The sequence below is a fragment of the Sorex araneus genome, chromosome 9, assembly GCF_027595985.1.
Source record: "Sorex araneus isolate mSorAra2 chromosome 9, mSorAra2.pri, whole genome shotgun sequence".
NCBI classification, from domain to species: domain Eukaryota; kingdom Metazoa; phylum Chordata; class Mammalia; order Eulipotyphla; family Soricidae; genus Sorex; species Sorex araneus.
This window is the reverse complement of record NC_073310.1, coordinates 12,197,369-12,220,369: the sequence shown is the minus strand read 5'-3', so window position 1 is coordinate 12,220,369 and position 23,001 is coordinate 12,197,369. Positions and strand designations below refer to the sequence as shown.

The 23,001-nt window shown below is 59.4% G+C and overlaps 1 protein-coding gene across 2 annotated transcripts; it reads right to left on the bottom strand.

Moving 5' to 3' along the window:
- Nucleotides 1-1,498: 1,498 nt before the first annotated feature.
- On the bottom strand, nt 1,499-22,862 carry USP30 (ubiquitin specific peptidase 30). 2 transcript variants are annotated; one of them, XM_055146769.1, is made up of 13 exons: nt 22,710-22,862; nt 19,205-19,314; nt 17,569-17,757; nt 11,996-12,099; nt 10,168-10,266; nt 9,318-9,363; nt 7,636-7,730; nt 5,672-5,731; nt 5,081-5,167; nt 4,905-4,985; nt 4,585-4,804; nt 3,698-3,821; nt 1,499-1,767 (listed from the first exon to the last, which is right to left on the bottom strand). In XM_055146769.1, exons 1-13 carry the CDS (start codon nt 22,790-22,792, stop codon nt 1,503-1,505), a joined length of 1,563 nt encoding a protein of 520 aa, XP_055002744.1. In that variant the 5' UTR covers nt 22,793-22,862; the 3' UTR covers nt 1,499-1,502. The 2 variants fall into 2 exon arrangements, with proteins under 2 accessions (XP_055002744.1, XP_055002745.1); XM_055146770.1 differs by having other exon boundaries at nt 9,318-9,360.
- Between the last annotated feature and the right edge of the window lie 139 nt (nt 22,863-23,001).

The following is a 23,001-nucleotide window of genomic DNA, read 5'->3' as shown; positions in this document are numbered from 1 at the left end:
GGGGAGACACGGGGCTGCGGCCTTACCCCAGGTGACCTTTGGGATTAGTCTGGTTCCAAATCTCAGCTGGGAAGAGGCCTCTGAATTTGGCATCTTTTTTTTTTTTCTATTTTGGGTCACACCTGGCGATGCGCAGGGGTTACTCCTGGCTCATGCACTCAGGAATTACTCCTGGCGGTGCTCAGGGGGCCATATGGGATGCTGGGGATCGAACCCGGGTCGGCCGTGTGCAAGGCAAACGCCCTACCCGCTGTGCTATTGCTCCAGCCCCTGGCATCTCTTTTTTTTTTCCAATCACTGAAGTATTTAAACGAACAAACAGAACAGAAACCTAGCGGCCATGTCACCCAAACCCCTTCAGCCCCGAGCTGCGTTATGAGACAGGGCCGAGGAGCCAGAACACCCCAGTGGGGCCCAGGTCTGAGCCACCCATGGGGGGACACACTCAACCTGAACGGCTGTGTCCAAGTCGGCTGGGGGTGACGTGCTTTTAGAAAAAGAGTGGGCAGGGCTGGACCGGGGCACTCATCAGCTCTGAGGTGCAGAGATACTTCGGCCCTGGCGTCAGTCAGCGCCCTTCCCTCCCGGCCCGGCTCTTCAACCAGGCGGGACGGCCTGCTCGAACCCCAGAGACCGGGGAAGACAGGCCACTGGTCACCGTGCATCTTTGCAAAGTACGAGGGGCTCCCAGGGGCCGCTGGGTTCCGGCTCCCCCCACCCAGAACCGGATCTCGGTGCCGTGTACCGAGGATGCAAGCAAACAGCTGTCCCCAAATCAACGACAGAGCAGCAACGGTTCCCCCCCGCCCCGCCCCCCTCCATCGGTGGGTTTGGCAGATGAGATTTTAGGTACAAATGATGGAGAGATAGAAAAGACGTACAAAAGGGGGTGGGCGGGGGGGGAGAGGTCTCGAGGCATCTCGCTGGCCAGCGAGTGACTGGGACGGAAGCGGGCGTCTCCAGGTCCCCAGGACCGTCCGCCGCGGGATCCGGGGAGGGGGTGCTACACAAGCCACGGAGAGCGGAAGGCACTTTTTCTTCTAGATTGTTGCCTTGGATCATTTCGCTAATTCCGAGATTTTTTTCTTTTTTCTTTTTTTTTTTTAAGTGGGTCTGTTTTATTAAAAAATAAAAGATCTAGGCTGAAATCATCATCAGAGGGAGTGGACGGAGCCAGTTTCCCTCGGGGAACACCAGACACGCTCGGCTTATAAAAACGCGGCTTCCATTGTCCGGTCTCTTTTAATTGCCTGTCTCGGGTGGGTAGGAAGACATGCTCGCTGCTTCGCTGCTTCCCGTCCCGTCACGGGCCGACTGACACTGTCCGGGGCGTGCCGGCAGGCCTGTTCCCAGGAGCCTGGCGGGGCCTCCACGCGGTGGCTGCTCTGGGAAGGACCCCGGGGAGCTGCTTGCGTGCCCGCGCACCTCCAGTTGGGCTTTGCCTTTCTTCCTGGCCAGTCCGGTCAGCTCGGCTGCCCCCCCTCCCCGGGGCCAGGGCCGCGTCACTCTTCCGACTTGTACTCCCGACTCTGGGGCTGCAGCTTGGACAGCACGCGCTCGTAGAACAGCAGGTAGGCGCTGGACGACAGGACCTCCTGCAGGCTGGCCTTGCGGACGCTGTCGTCCGACACCCACAGCCACTGGCTGCTGGTGGCCAGGGGGTTCTTGGCCGACGGCGGGGACCGTCGGTAGGTCACGAAGTGGCCCGAGTGCATGTCTCCGTGATGGACGACCACTGCCATCAGCCGGAAGAGGTACGTGGAGGAGCTGAAGGGGGGGGGAGGACAAACGCCAGGGGGGGTTACAGGGACAAGGGAAGCGTACCGGCCCCGCCCACAGCACAAGCCCGGCTTCGCGGCAGCGCACTGGTGCAGAGATGCATAGCCGTCTGCACAGCCCTGCGGGCATCCGCTGCAGGCCTGTGTCCTCTCCCTCCCTCCCTCCCTCTTTCTCTCTCTCTCTCTCTCTCTCTCTCTCTCTCTCTCTCTCTCTCTCTCTCTCTCCCCCCCCTCTCTCTCCCTCTCCCTCTCTCTCTTCTCTCTCCCCCCTCTCCCTCTTTCTCCCTCTCCCCCCTCTTTCTCCCTCTCCCTCTCTCCCTCTCTCTCTCTCTCCCTCTCCCTCCTCTCTCTTCTCTCTCCCCCCTCTCCCTCCCTTTCTCTCTCCCCTCTCCCTCTCTCTCTCCCCCTCTCCCTCTCTCTCCCTCTCTCCCCCCTCTCTCTCTCTTCTCCCTCTCCCCCCTCTCCCTCCCTTTCTCTCTCCCCTCTCTCCCTCTCCCTTTCCCCCCTCTCCCTCTCTCTTTCTCCCTCTCCCCCTCTCTCTCTCTTTCTCCCTCTCCCTCTCTCTCTCCCTCTCTCTGCCCCCCTCTCTCCCCCTCTTCCCCCCTCTCTCCCTCTCCCTCTCTCTCTCCCTCTCTCTGCCCCCCTCTCTCCCCCTCTTCCCCCCTCTCTCCCTCTCCCTCTCTCTCTCCCTCTCTCTGCCCCCCTCTCTCCCCCCTCTCTCTCCCTTTCCCTCTCTCCCTCTCCCTCTCTCTTTCCCTCTCTCCCCCTCTCCCTCCCCCTCCCCCTCCCCCTCTCCCTCTCCCTCCCCTCCCCCTCCCCCTCTCCCTCTCCCTCCCCTCCCCCTCCCCCTCCCCCTCCCCCTCTCCCTCTCCTTCTGCAGAGCAGAAGGCTTCAAAGACGTAAAGGCTTTCTAGGAGGTATGCCCAGGTGGGAAAATACTCTGGAGGTGGGGCCACACCCTGCAGTGCTCCAAGTTTACTCCTGGCTCTGCGCTCCGGGGACCCCAACCACGACTAAATCGGGAATCAAACCTGGGTCAGGCACGTGCAAACCAAGCACCCTATCTGCTGTCCTATCACTCTGGCCTCTAAAAACATTTTTCTTTATGTCTCATGCTTATATTCATACGTATTACATAGCAAAAACGTGCAGATATTTCAACCTCATGTACTGGGGGGGGGAGCTTGGGCCACACCCACCAGTGTTCAGGGCTTACTCCTGGCTCTGTGCTCAGTGCTCACTCCTGGCAGAGCTCAGAGGACTCTGTGTGGTGCCTAGGACTAAACTGGGTGTGTGCGGGTGAGGTGGGACACACCTGCCAGTGCTCAGGGGGCTACTCCTGGCTTGATGCTTGCAGGTTGCTGCAGACGAGGTCAGGGGACTCTGTGGTGCTAAGGCACCAACCCGGGCCTCCTGCACGCAAAGCATGTGCTCAGCTGAAACTCATTTTAAGGTGAAATTACACCATAAAATGAAAGAGGGGGTTCCGGAGCGACAGCACAGCGGGTAGGGCGTTTGCCTTGCACGTGGCCGACCCGGGTTCAATCCCCGGCATCCCATATGGTCCCCTGAGCACCGCCAGGAGTGATTCCTGAGTGCATGAGCCAGGAGTAACCCCTGAGCACTGCTGCGTGTGACCCAAAAAGCGAAAAAAAAAAATGAAAAAAGGGGGAAAAAAATAACCACCTACCTTCTATTTTTCTATAAAAAAGGGACAGAACAATAGTATAGCGGGTAGGGTGTTTGCCTTGCACACAGCTGACCTGGGTTCGATTCCTGGCATCCCATAGGGTCCCCCCGCAACACCGCTAGTGATCCTGAGCACAGCGCCAGGAGTGACCCCTGAGCACTGCCAGATGTGTCCCAAAGACCAAAAAAAAAAAAAAAAAGACTTTTGGAAGCCGAGAATAGCGACTCACCTGTAGTCGGGCACCACTGGCAAAGGGACGGGCACCGGGCTTGGCAGGGCGGGCAGTGAAGGCGGGGAGGGGCAGGCGCCATTCATGAAGATCTGTGTCTTGGGGCCCCCGGGCGGGTTCAGAACTGTAAGAGAAAGCGGTGTGGCGGGAAGGCTCAGCAGTGCTGCGTAAGCAACAGGACTGTGTCTGCCTAGGACTCGAACGCCCTGCCCTGCCCTGCCACAAAGGAAACCAGACAGCTCGTCCCGGCTGACAGCCTCTTCAGGCTCCCGCTCAGGTCTGAGTTGCTGCCAGCTCACACGGCCTCGTACGGCAGCCGGCCCGGGTCTGATCCCGGCATCCCGGACGGTCACCCCTAAGCGACATCACTGACCCGGAGTGACTCCTGAGTGCAGAGCCAGGAGTAACCGGCCTGAGTGCTTCCGGATGTGGTCCCAAAACAAACCAAATAAAAATCAAGTAGGCACCGCCCAGCTGGCTCCGAGCACTGACAGCTGGTGGGGCAGGGGGTGCCCCTGTGGGCCAAGGGCCTGAGTCAGGGGAGTCGAGATCACTTCTTGGCTTTTTTTTTTTTTTGGGTCACACCCGGCGATGCACAGGGGTTATTCCTGGCTCTGTACTCAGGAATCACCCCTAGCGGTCCTCAGGGGACCATATGGGATGCTGGGAATCGAACCCGGTCGGCCGCGTGCAAGGCAAACGCCCTACCCGCTGTGCTGTTGCTCCAACCCCCACTTCTTGGCTTTTGTAAAAAAATTTTTGGGTCATACCCGGCGATGCTCAGGGGTTCCTCCTGACTCTGCACTCAGGAATGACTCCTGGCGGTGCTCGGGAGACCCTATGGGATGCTGAGGATCAAACCTGGATCGCCCTCTGAGCCTACGCACCTGACTTGGGGGCGGGGGGCGCCCCCTGCAGCTCCAGGGTGGGGCCGGTGCCCTCGCTCTGCCGGGGGCCGTGCGCCCGGGGCCGGCGGCCCAGGAGGCGGTACTTGTAGATGTCCATCATCAGGAACTCGTTGAACTGCACGTGCTCGTGGCGCTTCAGGGGCGTGCCGTGGCTGGACCAGCTCAGCCGCTGCAGGTGGATGCACAGGCACTGTGGGAGCTGCGGGCGGGTGGGGGGAAGGCGCGGAGGTCAAGGGCTGGCGGCCGGCCCGGGTCCCCCCCAGGCGCCGCCGTGCAGGCCCGGCCGGGCACCCGCTCACCTTCCCGAGCTTGAGCTGTTTGACGAACGTCGTCCTCTGGTGCTCGACCTTCTCCCCGCTCAGGGTCCCTCTGGCTTCCATCTGAAACGGAAGTGGGCGGGCACCGCGGTGGGCAGAGCGGGAAGGGGACCCGGCGGCCCATCTCGGGGGTCCGTTCCCTCGGGTCCCGGGCCTACCTTGGTGCAGTTGTCGCAGACGACGTCCCGCACGGACTCGGACGAGATGAAGTGATGAAGGCAGTGGTCCAGGGTCAAGGGGTGACCCTAGGGCGAGGAGGAGGACAGCAGGTCACTGTGGGGTGGGAGGTCCCGGAAGCTACCGACAGCTGGCACGGGGGACCCCTGGAGCTTTTTCCTTTCTGCTTATCGGGCAACGGCGCCTTGCACGGAGACCCGCCCCCGTGGGCTGGTTTCTGAGGGGAACCGTGACTGACGCCGCCTCACGTCACGGGCTCCTCCGAGGCTGCCCACAGCTCTGCATTTGAGATCCGCGTGCACGTGTGTACTCGTGTGTGCATGCACGCGTAGACATGTGTGTGCCACTTCCCAAATGTGTGTGCATTTCCCAAAAAGCCAAATTTCCTACAGCAAGGGAGAAACCATCTGCCTGCATCTACCCCCCCAAGTCTGACCACGGTTCCACACGTGAAAGCTAGGACGGGGTCTACTGGGTGTGAGGGACACAGCCCACCAGAACAACAGACCTCACCGCCCTCGCAGGCCTGAGAGCATCTACAGGACCCCTCGTCAACCAATGGTCACACATACCCATGTGGCAGCTGGAATACTTAGCGAAAGGCTATCAAAGGTATCAAATCGAACAGGACTCTGGAAGAAAATAATAAAATGAGTGCAGAAAACCCAAAAAAAGTCTTTAAATTCTATCCAATGCCTGCTGGATGGGAGAGAGAGGCTTATGAACATCTACTGGTTTATATTATTATGATATACTTCAATATTTAGATGCCCAATGTGAATATAATAAAACATAATGTACTTATGTAAGAGCAAATGTTACTAAAAACTACCTTACAAACATAGGAAGTAGAATAATACTCAAGAATAGCTTAGCTGGGGGAGAGGGGGGAGGTATACTGTGATTCTTGGTGGTGGAATATGTGCACTGGTGAAGGGATGGGTGTTCGAGCATTGTATACCTGAGACTTAAACCTGAAAGCTTTGTAACTTTCCACATGGTGATTCAATAAAAGAATAAATTAAATAAAAAAAAAGAATAGCTTAGAAAAATGAGAAGATGGTGTAAGAATTGGGGATTTCATGCCACGGAAATAACCACAGACATGTTTACAGTGATACCCACTGCAGCATTATTTATGCAGAGCTGCAAAAATGTGGAGAATCCAGATTTCTAGGGAATGATTCAGTAAATGACATCATGTTTATAACATGTAGTATAATACTGAAAAAAGCATGGCAGGAAATGTAGTAGAAGAATGCAAAACTTCTGGGGAAATGTGTGTTATTATTATTCACTGCAAAAAAAAAAAAGCAGACGAGAAGTCAGAGAGGCAGAGTGAGCCCAGCGGGGAAGCCTTGCACACGGCTGACCCAGACTTAATCCCTGGCACGTCTATCGTCTCCCCAGCACTGCCGGGGGTCACTCCTCAGCAGAGTCAGGAGGAGCCCCTGAACATCACCAGTATGAATGACCCCACCCCACCCAAAACAAAATTACTTCATTAAAAATAGCACTGTTGTTCATTGATTCGCTGTTTATCGATTTGCTCGAGCGGGCACCAGTAACGTCTCCACGGTGAGACTTTTTGTTACTGTTTTTGGCATATCGAATACGCCACGGGGAGCTTGCCAGGCTCTGCCGTGCAAGCGGGATACTCTCGGTAGCTTGCCGGGCTCTCCGAGAAGGACGGAGGAATCGAACCTGGGTCGGCCTCATGCAAGGCAAACGCCCTACCTGCTGTGCTATCGCTCCAGCCTCACTAAAAATAAAGATTAAAAAAAATATATTTAAGACCAACAAGCCTGGGATGATAGCACAGCAGGCAGGGCGCTTACCTTGCACACGGCCAACCAGGTTCAATCCCGGGAATCCCATCTGAGGCCCCCCACCCCCACCCCGGCCTGTGCATCGCCAGGCCTGAAGCCTGAGCTCGGAGCCAGGAAAACAGCCAGGGCACTCCGGCTGTGCCCACTGTGACCCGGAGTGACCAAAAGGAAAACAATAAAACTCCAAAAGTGCTGAGTCAGGGGCCGGAGCGATAGCACAGCGGGGAGGGCGTTTGCCTTGCATGCGGCCGACCTGGGTTCGATCCCCGGCATCCTATATGGTCCCCCAAGCACCGCCAGGAGTAATTCCTGAGTGAAAAGCCAGGAGTAACCCCTGAGCATTGCTGGGTGTGACCCCAAAAAGCAAAAAAAAAAAAGTGCTGAGTCAGAACGCCTGCCTGGCAAGCTCTCTGGTCACGAGTTCAAGTCCCCGTCCGGGCCTGGCCCACGTGTGCCAATAATCACCCTGGCAGCTGTGTTCGCCCGCAGCTGCGCCGCCGCCAGGAACGTGACCCAGGCGTGTGGCAGCACCAGGACGACAAAAGGCGTGTGAGCCTTGGTGGGCCCTGAGTCGCGGGCTGGGGGCGGCTGGCCGGCCACCACGCGCCAGGCCCGGCAGTCTCCGCGCCGTCGCTCCGAGTCAGACCCGGCTCTCTGGGTCCTCCCGGGCCCCAGGAGAGGAAACACGCGCCGGGCCGCGGGCTCACCTGGTGCTCACAGTGTTTGCAGACCATGTTGCTTGTCAGTCTTCCGTGGAAGGGGTGCTGGGACTTCCAGTGGCTGGACGCGGGGTGGGGCGTGCCTGCAAGACACGGACACGCGGGTAGCCCCCGCCCCTGTGGCGCTAATCTTCTACACGCACCCTCCTCACGTCTAGACTAGAAACGTCCACTTCGGGGGGGAAAGAAAAGACACGGTCCTGAACGCTGAAGGAACTGCCTTCCGTGCTGACTTCCATTGCAAGGACAAACCAGCAGAGAAACCCGACAAACCAAAGTCACGACCCTTCACGCCTTACGGGGCGGGGGGGGGGGGGGCGGTGTCTACACATCAGGCACAGCCACGCTAAAGGAGAGGAACTCGGGGCTGGAGTGATAACATAGCGGGGAGGGCGTTTGCCTTGCACTTGGCCGACCCGGGTTCAAATCCCAGCATCCCATATGGTCCCCTGAGCACCACTAGGAGTAATTGCTGAGTGCAGAGCCAGGAGTCACCCCTGTGCATCGCCAGGTGTGACCCCCCTAAAAAAAAAAAAAACCAAAAAAAAAAAAAAGGAGAGGAACTCGTGGGGCTGAGTTGTGCATTTTTTACACACACATATTAAAACATTTGGGGGGAGGGGGGCTGGAGCGATAGCCCAGTGGGGAGGACGTTTGCCTTGCATGCGGCTGACCCAGGTTTCGAATCCCAGCATCCCATAGGGTCCCCTGAGCACTGCCCGGGATAATTCCTGAGTGCAGAGCCAGGAGTAACCCCTGTGCATCACCAGGTGTGACCCAAAAAAGCAAAAAAACAAAACAAAACAAAAAAACAAGAAACGTTTGGGAGGCCGAGACTGCTGCGTTCCCAGCGACGGTAACTTCGAAGCTCATCGAGAAGCTCGAGCTCTGAAACACCGGCGCCGCCCTGCGGCCTGGAGGGGGCTCGTGGGGCAGGCACGGCTCTGTATGGACAGCGGGGCGCTCTCGGGGCAGGTGGGGGGAATGAGGGGTGCAGGCCGGGGATGCAGCCTACGGTCTGGGTGTGTGGGGTGCAGCCTGGGTCCACGGGGGTCCGCAGGCAGCCCCAGGCTTGCTCCAAACGTGACCCCGTGTCAGCCCTGGGTCCTGCGCGGTCACTTCACCTCTGCAGGCCTGGGCTCGCTGGGGACAAGGGTTAACCATCACTGACCCGTGACCGGACTGTGTGCACGATGGCAAAAATGAGTAACTGTATCAATAACAAGCCGGGGACAGTTACTTCCCCGACACCAGGAACCAGGGTCCGGGGCCGGCATTTCCAGTACCCCATGGAACTGGTGTCTTTCTCCCCTTTCGTTCCTTCCCCCCCGCCCCCCAGTCCTAAGCCAGCAACGGTTTCCTTCTAAGGAGCCCTGGCGGCGGCTGGCGGGGGGCCGGCCCGCTGAGGCGCACGGCGGCCGCGGCTCACTGGGCTCTTCCCAGGAGCACCTCGGGGTGGCCCAGGGCAGCACCTGCCTGGAGGGTGCGTGAGCCCCGAGGAGACCGCGCGGGGGCGACTCAGGAGGGGCACCAGGGGAACGTGCCACGGCCGCGGACACCGAGTTCCCGCGGGACTGGGTGTCACCAGAGGCAGCTTCGCACAAGCAAGGCATGGTCCCGGCTAACACGGCACTGCGCGGCTGTCCCAGAGCCACGGGAAAGGACCCTACCTCTGGTGTGGCAGGTCGTCTGTCGGGGGGTCACCTCTGACTGCTGCTGGAGGGGAGAGACGGGGAGAGGGAGGGAGGGAGAGGGGGAGAGAGGGAGAGAGAGAGAGGGGAGAGGGAGAGAGGGAGAGAGAGGGAGACAGGGAGAGGGAGAGAGGGGGAGACAGGGAGAGGGAGAGAAACGGAGAGAGGGAGAGGGGGAGAGAGATGGAGAGAGAGGGAGAGAAGGAGGGAGAGAGAGGGAGAGGAGGAGGGAGAGAGAGGGAGAGAAAGGGAGAGAGGAGGGAGAGAGGGAGAGGATGAGGGAGAAAGAGGGAGAGGAGGAGGGAGAGAGAGGGAGAGAGGGTGAGGAGGAGGGGGAGAGAGGGAGAGAGGGGGAGGAAGAGAGAGGGAGAGAGGGAGAGGGAGAGAGAGAGGGAGAGGAGGAGGGAGAGAGAGGGAGAGAGGAAGAGAGAGGGAGAGGAGGAGGGAGAGAGAGAAAGGGAGACGGGGAGACGGGGAGAGAAATGGAGAGAAGGGGGGAGAGAAGATGAAAACCTTCCAGCAGCCCTTCGGGCCGCCCCGCTTCCCAGTCTCACGGGTCCCTCGGCTGCCCGCTCCACTGTCCATCCAGCACCACTGACGTCCCCCTCCCCCTGACCGTCCTCCAGGGGCCCGTCCCCACCCCTGCCTTCACCCAAGGCCATTCCTGCACTGAGGAGGGTCTCCCCTTCCTGGCGCTAACCAACTCCCCAAGGTCACAGCGTCCCGGGCAGCGGCCACCACTCCCCTCCTGCCTCCCTGGACACAGCGGAGTGAGTGGGGGGGGCAACCCTTTCTCCCCGCCCCTCCCCCGGGGGTCCCTTCCACTCACCTCCAGCGCCTGCACGTCAAACAGGGGCGTGACCTGGGGCTGCCGGTCCCGCTCGTCTTCCAGGGAGGCCGTGATGATGTGGAACAGCTCGTGGGCGTCCTGCGAAGGGCACAGCGGCCTTCAGGAGGGGGTGGGGGGAACAACAGGCAGCCCCCCCCCCCGGGCCGGGGACCCCGCAGGTCGGCTCTGCACTGACCACAGACGGCCTCCGCGAAGGACAGCGGGCAGGGCTGAGTGTCGATCCCCGAACCCCGAAGGGTCCCCGAGCACCACCAGGAGTGACTGAGCCCCGGGAGCGGCCGGGGGTGGCCCCCAAACCAAAACAAAAGCAAGAATTTTGCTGCCTCCATCAGAGGGGGGTTGGGTCTATTGTGGGGGTTGCGGGATCGGGGTGGGGGGAGGAGGTGTGCGGAGAGCCAAGCTCGGCCCCACGCGTGCCGGCCGGCAGCCTAGTGTCCAGCCAGCCCGGCCCCAGCTGGCCCAGGTGCCAGGGAATCACCCGCACGGACGGGAAGCAGCTGGTGTGTTCACGACGCAGAGGCCGGCCGGGGGCTGGGAGCTGGGAGGGAAATGAGGGATGGGGAAGGATCCAGAAGCTCAGGCCACCCCAAAATCTGGGCCACACCAAGCCTATCTCTGAGGACCATTCTATTTACTTATTAATTATCATTATTATTATTATTATTACTACTTTGGTTTTGGAGCCACATCTGCCGATGCACGGGGGTTACTCCTGGCCCTGCTCTCGAATCCCTCCTGGAGGTGCCTGGGGGAATGATACGGGATGTCGGGGACTGAACCTGGCTGGCCTCGTGCAAGGCAAGTGCCTTACCCACTGTCCTAACGGTCCGGCCCCAGTTTTATTTACATTTCTGAGACAAGGGCACTGTTCGAAAAATGGTTCTCCCCTGTACCTCTGAATCTCCCCAGGGGGAGGCCCCCTGTCTCTCCCGGCGGGCCCAGCGGTTCCTCTCACCCGAGGAAAGGCAGACCCACTCGGGAATGAGCAGTTTCACCCTGAAAACCCTGCATCTGGTGCTCTCCAGATGGGTGAAAAGGGGCTGCGGCCCTCATCGTGACTGCAGGAAGTTCCTGGGGCCGTGAGCAATAGTACAGCGGGGAGGGCACATGCCTTGCACATGACTGACCCGGGTTTGATCCCTGGCATCCCATATGGCCCTTAGAAGAGTGCCAGGAGTAATTTTTGAGGCAAAGCCAGGAATAACCGCTGAGCATCAGTGAGTGTGACCCAAAAGAGGAGAGGAGAAAGGAGGGGAGGGGAGGGCAGGGGAGGGGAGGGAAGAGGACAGGAGAGGAGGAGAGGAGAGGGGAGGAGCTGGGGGGAGGGGAGGGGAGGGGAGAGGAGGGAGGGGAGGGGAGGGGAGGGGAGAGGAGGGAGGGGAGGGGAGGGGAGGGGAGGGAAGGGGAGGGGAGAGGAGTTCCCAGTGGATGCCAGGAAGCTATTTGAAATTCCTGAAACTATCTGAAATATCACCAGAAAACAAATGCAGGCCAGGCAGTCAACCAGCTAGTTTTCTTGCTTGCTTGCTGGACCCCACTAAGCAGTGCTCAGGGCTCAGTCCTGACTCTGCACTCACAGATTACTCCTGGTGAGACTCGGGGGATGACATGGGATGCCGGGAGCAGAACCCAGGCATGCCAGGAGAGCGCTCTGCAGAGCTGGTCCCTGCCGCACTACCTTCCCGCCCCTCCTGGCCTTTACTCTGGCCTCTGTGGCCACGCAGCTGCGTCCAGATGGCACTGCAAGCCCAGGCCGGAGTGGGCAGCGTCCTCCGAGCCAAACCTGCCCCGGACCGTGTGCGCGCACCTGCTCTTCAAAGGACGAGATCTGCCACCTGTATGTTCTTAAGACGTCCAACAAGCAGCTGGCGTCCAGGACGTCCTCATCAGTCACTTCCTGGCAGGACAGAGCTGGAAGGAAAGCATAATAAAGGGCAGCCCGGTTATGAAATTCACTTAGCCCGACAGCTAACGGCACAGCTCACAGGAGCCAACCGGGGTGCCTGGACTTCCAAGGGGGTGGGGAGGAGAGGGAGGGGAGGGGAGGGAGAGAGAGGGGAGGGGAAGGGAGAGCTCTTCGGGGGCTTCTCTGATGCTGGCAGTCACATGCTGCTCAAACTGGCCTTTTCAAACCCGAGCAGCTCCCGGTACCACTCAGGAGAAGCCCACGGGGAGACACGCCTGGCATTCCTGCCCACGACTGCCACCAGATCCCCTGCCCCGTGCCTGGGCGCTTCCCGTCCTGAGAAGCAGTAAAAGATGACAGATCTGAAACACAGTTTAAGGGTCTCGTGCTTTATCTTCAGGGAGTCTTTAGGAACTGACTGGCTGTCCCAGTGCCGAGCAGTGGGGGGGTCCCCAGGGCTGCTCTTCACAGCCGGACCCGCCGCTTCTTACGCCTCGTGGGACCTGGTGTGTGCTGAATGTATGTCATGTGACTACAGCAGCACTATTTATTCACTTAGTGGTTTGGGTGGGGGCTACGCCCAGCTCAGTGCTTGGGGTCCACTCCTGGTGGCGTGGAGGGGACCGGAGAGGCGGGGCCCTGTCCTGGTCCAAGGATTCTGCATGGTGGGGAGTTGCCACAAGGACCAGTGCTCCTAAGAAAATGACGGCTGGAGGAATCGTTCAGGATGGGAGATGAGTGCCGAAAGCAGATAATGGACCAAATATGATGACCTCTCAGTGTCTGTGTTGCAAGCCATAATGCCCAGAAGTAGAGAGTATGGGGAATATTGTCTGCCATGGAGGAAGGGCAGAAGGGGGAGGGTGGGAAAGAGGGGGTATACCCGGGATATTGGTGGTGGGGAATGTGAACTGGTGGAGGGATGGGTGTTTGATCATTGTGAGACTGTAACCCAAACATGAAAGCTTGTAACTCTCTCACAGTGATTTGATAAAATTAAAAAAAAAAAAAAAAAGGACCATTGCTTGGGACTACTCCTGGCTCTGTGCTCAGGGCCAATCCCCAGCAGTGATCAGGGACCATATGTGGAGCCTGGGCTCGCCCCAGGGTCTGCTGCATAGCAAGACAAGCACCCCCCAGGCTGCCGGTGAACCCCCTAAGCTGCAGGTGAATGCAATCATGGGTTCTCGGTCCCTTGGCTCACCACCATCGGGATGAATTTGCGATCCCTCGGTTCTCAGGGAATAGAAGAAGCTGACTCACACCTCTCAGGGGCAGGTGGGCGGGCCCCGAGCATTGTGGAGTCCAGCCACACGGCGGGCACCGGCTCCGGACACAGGGCCCGGGGCCGAGAAGGCACGATGCCGCCTCATGTTCCTTACCACGGTGCTCTCACGTGGGCAAAGGACATGCGCGGACCCGTCACAGACCAATTCTGTGACTGACAGGGCAGAGTGGGCGGGGCAGACAGACAGACCAATTCTGTGACTGACAGGGCAGAGGGGGCGGGGCAGAGACAGACAGACCAATTCTGTGACAGGGCAGAGTGGGCGGGGCAGAAACAGACAGACCAATTCTGTGACTGACAGGGCAGAGGGGGCGGGGCAGAGACAGACAGACCAATTCTGTGACAGGGCAGAGTGGGCGGGGCAGAGACAGACAGACCAATTCTGTGACTGACAGGGCAGAGTGGGCGGGGCAGGGACAGACAGACCAATTCTGTGACTGACAGGGCAGAGTGGGCGGGGCAGAGACAGACAGACCAATTCTGTGACTGACAGGGCAGAGTGGGCGGGGCAGAGACAGACAGACCAATTCTGTGACTGACAGGGCAGAGGGGGCGGGGCAGGAAGGCGGGGCGTGGAGAGGAGAGGCCCCGTCCCGAGGGGGACCGTTCTCCTGGACCTTCAAAGCCAGGAGGGGAAACTCCAGGGCACTCCCGGGTTCGGACAAACACGCTTCGGCACGCAGGCCACACGGCGCAGCATGGAAGGAAACTGGAGTCCTTACATTTGGGGTTGGGCGAGGGGACTTTGGCCTGCCGTGGACTGCTCTCGGGCCACACCCAGCAGTGCTCAGGTCTTACTTAATCCTGGCTCTGTGCTCAGGGGTCACCCCTGGCAGGCTTTGAGGAGCCATATGGGATGCGGACGATCGAACCCAGAGATCGTCCCTACCCTCTTGTACTATCTCTCCAGCCCCTTTGGGAGGTCATTTTTTGGGGGAAACTTCTTTTCTGGGGGGGGGGGTCACACCGGTGATGCTCAGGACTTACTCCTGGCTGGGCACTCAGGAATTACTCCTGGCGGTGCTCAGGGGACCAGATGGGATGCTGGGAATTGAACCAGGGTCAGCCGCGTGCAAGGCAAACACTCTCCCCGCTGTGCTATTGCTCCAGCCCTTTAGGAGGGCAATTTTAAAGACCCAACACTCTCTCTCTTTTTTTTTTTTCTTTTTGGGTCACACCCGGTGATGCACAGGGCTTACTCCTGGCTCTGCACTCAGGAATTACCCCTGGCGGTGCTTAGGGGACCATATGGGATGCTGGGATTCGAACCCGGGTCAGCCGCGTGCAAGGCAAATACCCTATCTGCTGTGCTATCGCTCCAGCCCCCGAGACCCAACAGTCTCTTGACCAGAAAACCAGGGCTGGCCTCTCGGAGAGTTCTGGGTCCAGCTAAGGCCGCATGGAAGCAATTCCGAGCTGAGAGCCTGCCAGAGGGAAAGTCCTAGCTGCTGACAGCGCAGTGTTAGTAGTTGTTTTGTCTGTTATGGGGGAGGGGTGTGAGTCTGGACCACACCCAGCTGTGCTCAGGGCTTCCTGCTGACCCTGTGCTCAGGGCACCCCCATGGAGGGTCAGCCACATGCCAGGGAAGTGCCTTACACTATCCTACTTCTCCGGCCCAGAGAGGAAAATTCTTTTTTTTTTTTTTTTTTTTTGCTTTTTGGGTCACACTCAAGTGAATTCAGGGGTTCCTCCTGGCTCTGCACTCAGGAATCACTCCTGGAGGTGCTTGGGAGACCCTATGGGATGCCGGTCGGCCGCGTGCAAGGCAAACGCCCTCCCCGCTGTGCTATCGCTCCAGCCCCAAGAGGAGCATTCTTAAGGTCTTCACTGGAACTGGCCGGTGGCATATCCCAAGTCACGCCGGTCCTGAGCGCAACTGCTTCGAGAAGGCCACTGCAGGCGGCTGTCACCCCGTGCGGGGCGTCTCACCATTTCTGTGAGAAATCCTCCCCCGCACGGAATCTCGAGGTCAAATGGCACGGAACGTTCCGCTCTGTTCCGCTCTCCACAAGGCGGCCCTACGCTCCACCCTGCACCGCGGACAGCCGCCACCGAGTACAGCCAGCTGCTGGGACCTGAGGATTTCTTCTCCAATCTTTCCCAACTGGCAGATAATAATAATAATAATCACTGTCATTGTCATCCTGTTGCTCATCGATTTGCTCGAGCGGGCACCAGTAACGTCTCTCATTGTGAGACTTGTTGTTACTGTCTTTGGCATATCCAATACACCACGGGGAGCTTGCCAGGCTCTGCCGTGTGGGCACAATACTCTTGGTAGCTTGCCGGGCTCTCCGAGAGGGACGGAGGAATCAAACCCGGGTCGGCCATGTGAAAGGTCGGCCCCACCTACTGTGCTATCGCTCCAGCCTAATAATAATAATAATAATAACAACAATAGTAATGATAATAGTAATAATAATAATAATATTAATAAATGGCACCTGACTAGGATGTTACTAGTATTTCTGTGATTAGCGTCAGATTGAAAACTAGTTTTTCTTTTTTTTTTCCATTTTTTTTTCTTTTTGGGTCACACCCAGTGATGCTCAGGGGTTACTCCTGGCTTTGCACTCAGGAATTACTCCTGGCGGTGCTTGGGGATTTCCAGCGTCCCATAGGGTCCCCCGAGCACCGCCAGGAGTTAATTCCTGAGTGCAGAGCCAGGAGTAACCCCTGAGCATTGCCAGGTGTGACCCAAAAAGCAAAAAAATACATTTTTTTTTTTTTTGCTTTTTGGGTCACACCCGGCGATGCACAGGGGTCACTCCTGGCTCATGCACTCAGGAATCACCCCTGGCGGTGCTCAGGGGACCCTATGGGACGCTGGGATTCGAACCCGGGCCGGCCGTGCAAGGCAAACGCCCTACCCGCTGTGCTATCACTCCAGCCCCCCCCCAAAATACATATATTTTTAAGTATAAAAAATAAATTTTGTTTTTAAGTTTCTTTTGGGGGTGTGGGGGCCACATCCGGGAGTGATCAGGACTTATGCCCGGCTTGGCAATCCTGGTGGGGCTTGCAGGAGCGTGCGTGGTGCAGGGGGCAAGTGCCCTCCCCACAGGACCATCTCTCCAGTCCCGAAAGAAAAACTCTGAGTCTTGAAACCAGAAGACTCCTGACCAGCATGACTAGGCACCAGTACGTATTTCCCTTCCCTAAACCGGTGTAACCAAGAGGGTCACCAGGACGGTACAGGAGGCAAAGGTCAGCCTTATACTCAGCTGACCCCGGGGCTCCTGGCCCAAACAGAACAATCAAAGTAATAATAATAGTAAATAAAAGTTGTTATTCATCTAATTTATTTTTTCTTTTTGGATCATACCCCGTGATGCTCAGGGTTACTCCTGGCAGCTTGGGGGACCATGGTGGATGCCGTGATTGAACCGGGTGAACTGCGTGTCAAGGCAAACGCCGAACCCGCTGTGCTATCCCTCTGGCCCTCTAAATAGATTTTTAAATTGTTATTTATGTAGCTGTTTCTTTTGGGGTGCCGGGGACTGAACCCAGAGTCCTGTGCGCCAGCTCTGAGCTCTCCTGCTTCCTGGGCACGAGCTCCGTGCTGTCCTGCCGAGTCACAGGCCCAGGCCTGTCTCGAAACCACACCAGGGCTAAGGGAGGGAGGTCACGGGGCTGCAGCATAGCCTTGTCTTGCCCACTGCCGCCGGCCAGCAGGAACAGCCCAGGGCACCCCCAGCACAACGGGCTAAGCGACCCCACGCCCCCAAGCCCAGGCCTTGAGAGGTGTGGGCCAGTGGAGGGAGAATCCCCAGGAAGGGCCCCAAGGAGCACTGCCTGTGTAGGAGTCCCACCCCCTGTCCAACACACACACACACACACACACACACACACACACACACACACACACACACACACACGCGTGCGCGCCACACATCTCTTTTTTGGTGGGGGCACACCCAGCAATGCTCAGGGGTTCCTTCTGCACTCAGGCATTACTCTTGGCAGTGCTCGGGGGACCCGATGGGATGCTGGGAATTGAACCCGGGTCGGCCGCATGCACGGCAAATGCCCTCCCCGCCGTGCTGCCGCTCCGGCCCGAACCACACATCCTCGACGTTACAGCTACCCAAGCTGTGGGGCCCTCTCGGTCCCTCCCCCACCAGGCTCTGCTGGCTCCCTAACAGCATCTCGCCCTGCCCAACGTAGGGGGGGGCCCGGGGGTACCTTTCAGGAGGTGCAGCAGCGTCAGGGACAGGTACTGCTGCTGCTGGGCCGGCGGCTCCGTCTGCTCGCGGCTGTACTGGGTGGTGAAGTCCTCCAGCCACTTGATGAAGGCGGGGCAGGCGGACAGGCCTTGCAGGAGCGAGTTCATGAAGCAGGTGTTCCCCAGGTTCACCAGGCCGGGCACCAGCCCTGCGGGAGCCCAGTGCAGCCCGTCAGGACCGTCTTTCCTCTACGGGGGGGGCCCGGGGGTGGGGGGTTCTGGACCAGGGTCCTGGATTTGAAATCTCAGAGCGGAAGGGCCGTCGGCTCAGACACCCTGGGCCCAGCTCTGGCCGCTCCCGGTGCTACCCCAAGGGACATAAAAACAACCCCACCCCGGGGGGGGCGGGGAACCTCTGAAACCCACCCCCAGCGCGGAGCCTGGCATGAGTGGGCAGGAACGCTCACTCTCTCGCTCCCGCTCCCCCTCTGATAAGAGAGCACTGTTCCCCAGAGCAGCAGGACAATGGCTGAGTGTCTCCTGACAATGCTTGTGTTCTCGTGCTCAGGGGCAAAGACACCCCTCCGGAGATGCCTGGTCCGTTTTTCTCTTTTTTTTTCTCTCTCTTCTTTCTTTTCTTGGTGTTTGGGCCACACTGGTGACACTCAGGGCTGATTCCTGGCTCTGTGCTCCTGGTGGGGCTTGGGGGGAACCCTATGGGGTGCTGGGGATCGAACCTGGGTGGGAGGCAAGCGCCCTCGCCACTGTACTACCGCTCCGGCCCCCAAGGAACGGTTTTCAATGCTCGATGAAAAAGCGCCCAAAGACACATAAAAGAGAAGCTGCATAATGACCCCCCCTCCCCCCGCACCCTGCAATCATTGCCACCCCCAGCTCCAACAATGCTCAGCATTCTGCTACATCGACTCCCCGCTTCTGCTTTAGCTGAATTTTACTGAAGTAGAGCGCATTTACAGAAGGGTGTTTTTTGTTTTTTTTTTTTCTAGATAAAGAAAAGAGATTTTTGTGCTAACATAGAAGCTGACTTGAAACTTTACTAAAGGCCAACAGCAGGGTGGGCAAACCAGGCATGCAACCTGTGATTAGCCACCCCTGGGATCAATACAATGGTCGGAACGCTTAGGCCATGTTGGGGGGGGGGTGACTTTTCATTACAAAGCAGGTCTCAAATTACAAATTTAAGACTTCGGAGGGTAACACGCTGATGTTTTATTACTATGGGGTGAAAAAATGAGTCATTAAAATGATCTTGTTTGAAACGAAAGTAGCGCTTCAAAAACTAAAGGTAGATGGGCTGGAGCGATAGCACAGCGGGTGGGGCGTTTGCCTTGCACGCGGCTGACCTGGGTTTGATTCCCAGCATCCCATATGGTCCCCTAAGCGCCACCAGGGGTAATTCCTGAGTGCATGAGCCAGGAGTGACCCCTGTGCATTGCTGGGTGTGACCCAAAAACAAACAAAAAAAAAACCCAAAAAACACTAAAGGTAGAAAACAGACACTCCCTCCCCACCCTAACTCCCCGCCCAAAAAAAAAAAAAAAAACCACAACCCTCTCCCCCCCTGTCTGGGGCTGTTTGGGGATGACAAGAGTAAGGGTCACAGCTAACAGCAGCAGCCCGTGGCCTCCTCCGTACCTTTCCGACGTTTTTTCCGTTCTGTAATGGGACCCCAAATCACATAGATTCCGGCTGCCAGGGCAGCGGCGATCCCCCCGATGACACCCCAATTCTTCATGACTTTATACCTGAAACAGAAAGTAAGTTTTCCGTCACCGTCTCATCACAAAGGCACAGGACTCGGAGTGAGGACGTGACACGCCATCGAGAGGGAGGGTAGGCTGGCCCACCCAGCGCCTGCCGGTCAGGCTGAAACAGCACGTGACAACAGGGCCGTCCTGATGCTCGCTCGAGTCCAGGCACCGCGGTTACAACCGTCGAAGCTTAGAGCACGGTGGGCCCCGCCACCCCTCCCCGCACTGTTCGTTCATAAATGTCGCGACCCACAGCCCAGGGGTCGTCACTGTTCAACCCCGTCTGCTCCCTTCTCTCCTCTCTCCATCCCACAGCCGGGTGAATCGGCCGAATGTTCTTTTGGGGGGAGGAGATCTTCCAAGGGGGCTCAGGAGGCGCTGGGGTCCCCTCCCAGTGAGCCTTCCCCAAACCCCTCCCAGAAGTGTCAGGGGCCACACGCAGCAGTGCTCGGGGGCGGGGGAGGGGGGGTTCATGTGCAGTGCCGGGGATCGAACCGGGGTCAAAGGCAGTCGAGGCAGACGCCTCCGAGCCCCAGTGCTCTCTGGCTCCAGGGTCGGGAAGCAGTAAGGCCGCAGCATACTCAGGCCTAGGTGGTGCAGCCATCGGAGGCCCGGGGTGCGTCTCCCTGCGTCCCAGAGCACTCCCGCACCCATCTCCAAACCTCAGCGGCCCTTCTGCCACCGAGCCCAGCACCCTCGACGTGCAGAGTCCACCGCCTCCCTCGGTGGGACATGAACTCCTGGAGCTCATCTGCCCCATGGCACCGTGCCCTGAGCCTCCCGACCAGGCCCAGGGCAGCTTCTCAACGGACTGCAGGACTAGCGAGGACCCAGAGAAACGGACTTGGCAGTTGGAGAGATCTAAACTGGTAACCTGAAAGCTGTCTTCGCTTCAGGCCTGGCGAACACTGCCGTTATCTTTCACTGCCCACGAGGGGCTGCACCAGCACAGGAAAACTCTCTCTTAAGGGGCTGGAGCGAGAGCACAGCGGGGAGGGCGTCTGCCTTGCACGCGGCCAACCCAGGTTCGATTCCCAGCATCCCATAGGGTCCCCTGAGCACCGCCAGGAGTGATTCCTGAATGCATGAGCCAGGAGTAACCCCTGTACATTGCTGGGTGTGACCCAAAAAGAAAAAAAAAAAACCCTCTCTTTTAAGACATGAACCATGCAGTTCTCCAAGTCCACTGAAGAAGGCAAATCGGGTCTGCTGGGCAGGAAGAAGCACGGCAGCGTCCACTACACGCGTGTCCCACGTGTGCACCTACGTGTGCAAGCACCCTTTATTCCAGTATGGGGATAACATGAACATCGGGGATCTTACAACATGCACAATTTCCTGGAGTCAGTCAGAAGACAGGATACAGACCCGGGACCTGAGGTCCCCACAGATCTCTGTCCCCGGCCCCCGTCCACAGAGCAGAAGCACAAGTGCCCGGCCCAGCTGCCGTCCTCTCCGGCACAGTTAAATACCAGTCCCTACGTTATTCTATTGTAACCTGTTAGACTGCAGAGTTATACTCTCTCTCTCTCTCTCTCTCTCTCTCTCTCTCTCTCTCTCTCTCTCTCTCTCTCTCTCTCTCTCCCCCCCCCCCACCCCACCCTGCCCCGTCCCTCCCCGCCACCCCTGGAGCTGCTCAGGGCTCAGCCTCTGCACTCAGGGATCACTCCTGGCAGGCCGGGTGGACCACAGGGGATGCTGGGGACGAGGCCTGTGTCGGCTGCACGCGGGGCCACTGCCCTACCCGCCGTGCCATCTCTCCCACTCACCTTTCCCCGTGGTGGCAGGGCCAGAGCTGAAACTCAGGCCCTTGCACAAAACAGGGAAGGCCCTGACCCCCGGAGCCGCCCCAAACTGGCACTATCCCCGGGAGTGGGGGCTGCTGGTGTCTCCCCTGGGGCAACTTCCGGGCAGCTCTCTGCCAACCTCGCGGCTGCCTGAGTGTCGGGACCCCCCGACAGGGAGCTGCTCAGGCCTTAGAGTCCCAGGGATTACCCGGGCGACATCTGACAGTGCTGGCCCTCTCCAGGGTCACAGTCGACACCACTGTGGGTTGGGGGGTGGGGGTCACACGGTACAGGGGGCGGAAGTGGGGTGGACGCATGCAAAGGAGAGGCCCGTTACCCTAAAGCCACCTCCCCACCCCCAAGGCCTGTTCTGGAAGCTTCTGCCATGCACCTCTGGCTCCCAGAGCACGCTGGGAAGGCTGGGAAGGCTCCTGGCTCCCAAGCGAGGGGTACGCGGGTCCCCAGGCCCCGCCACAACGCCACAGGCTGCTTGAAAGGCCCTGCCAGCTGCTTCTCTGCCACCCGTGAGTCCAGGAGGGCCAGTCCCGCGGGTTGGGAAACTCCGAGACAGGCGGGCTTGGTCAAAGGACAGCCTTGCACCACCACGCTCCCGAAGGACACGGAGAGGCAGGGGAGCGCCAGGTTCTGAGAGGGCTCTGCACCAAACCGGGGGTGCTGAGGGCAGGGAGGGGTGGGGGGCGGGGGGCTGCTGCCAACCCCGTTTCTGGGCAAAGCGTTCCCATGGGACACGGGGGCTGCGCAGAGAGCTGCTTCTCCTCCCCTCTGCGCACCCTTCACCCCGCACCCACCGTCACCCGCGGCTCCCGGCCTTGGGAAAACACTCTTTAGAATGTTCTAGTCCCAGGGGCAGGGCGCACTGGGAGCAATATGCCTGCCATGCGGGGTCAGTCACGGAGAAGCTGTCAGCCGGGTATGGGGGGGCCGGGGGAGGTACCGGCCAGTTAGAGGGATGGGGTGGGGGGAGGGTGATACAGACCAAGGGGTCCTTGCTGGGGTGGGGACCTTTGTAAGAGGAGCCAGTAAGGAGACTGGGACGCATGCAGGCGGGGGTGGGGGGGATCTGTGCCATGACTGGGGGGGGTGGCAGGAAGAGGGGGACTGACGAAATGGGGTGCATGGGGGTGGGGCTAAAAAAAATCTCTGACCACTTAGAAGACTGAGAACCACGGTAGGACTTGGGGGAACCCTGAGAGGTCAGGATCTCACCTGCCTGGGGCGCCCCCCAAAGAACTGGGGGAGGGGCCCCTTGAGCTCTGGGGTCCTGGACGGCCCGCCGGGCACTGAGAGGCGGGGGCGGGGGCCGCAGAGAGAGAATTCGGGCCCTGGATGAGCCCCGGGGGTCGCTGCAAGTTCCGGGGACCACAGCATCGAGGGGGAAGGCTGCGGGGGGCGCGGGCGTCGGGGGGCGGCGCTGTCCAAGCCCGGCACGGCCCTGGGAGGCCCCGCCGCGCCGCCCGCGCCCGGGCCGGCCGTGCGACCCTGCAAAGCCCGGGAGGGTCCCCGGGGCTCCGCGGCCCCCCACACCAGGGCCCGGGACGGGGATCCGGGCCCCGGCCGCCCCGCCCCCCACCCCAGGCTCACCTGACGGCCGCCCCGGTGCGCAGGAGGCGCTGGAGCGCGCGGTCGGCCGCGGTCAGCGCCGCCTGCGCCCGGGCGCTCAGCATCGCGGCCGCTCCCGCCGCCTCCCGGGCGCTGGCCCCGGCGCTGCAGGCCCCCGCGGCGGCGGAACCCGCGGCCCGAGCCCCGGCTCCGCGGGGGAACCGCTCCGGGCACCCGCGCGGGGGAGCGGAAGCGCGCCCCGCCGGACCGCGGAGGCCGCCGGACCCGCGCTTCTGTTTTTTCCTCTCTCCTCCCTAGCAACGGCGTCGGTTGC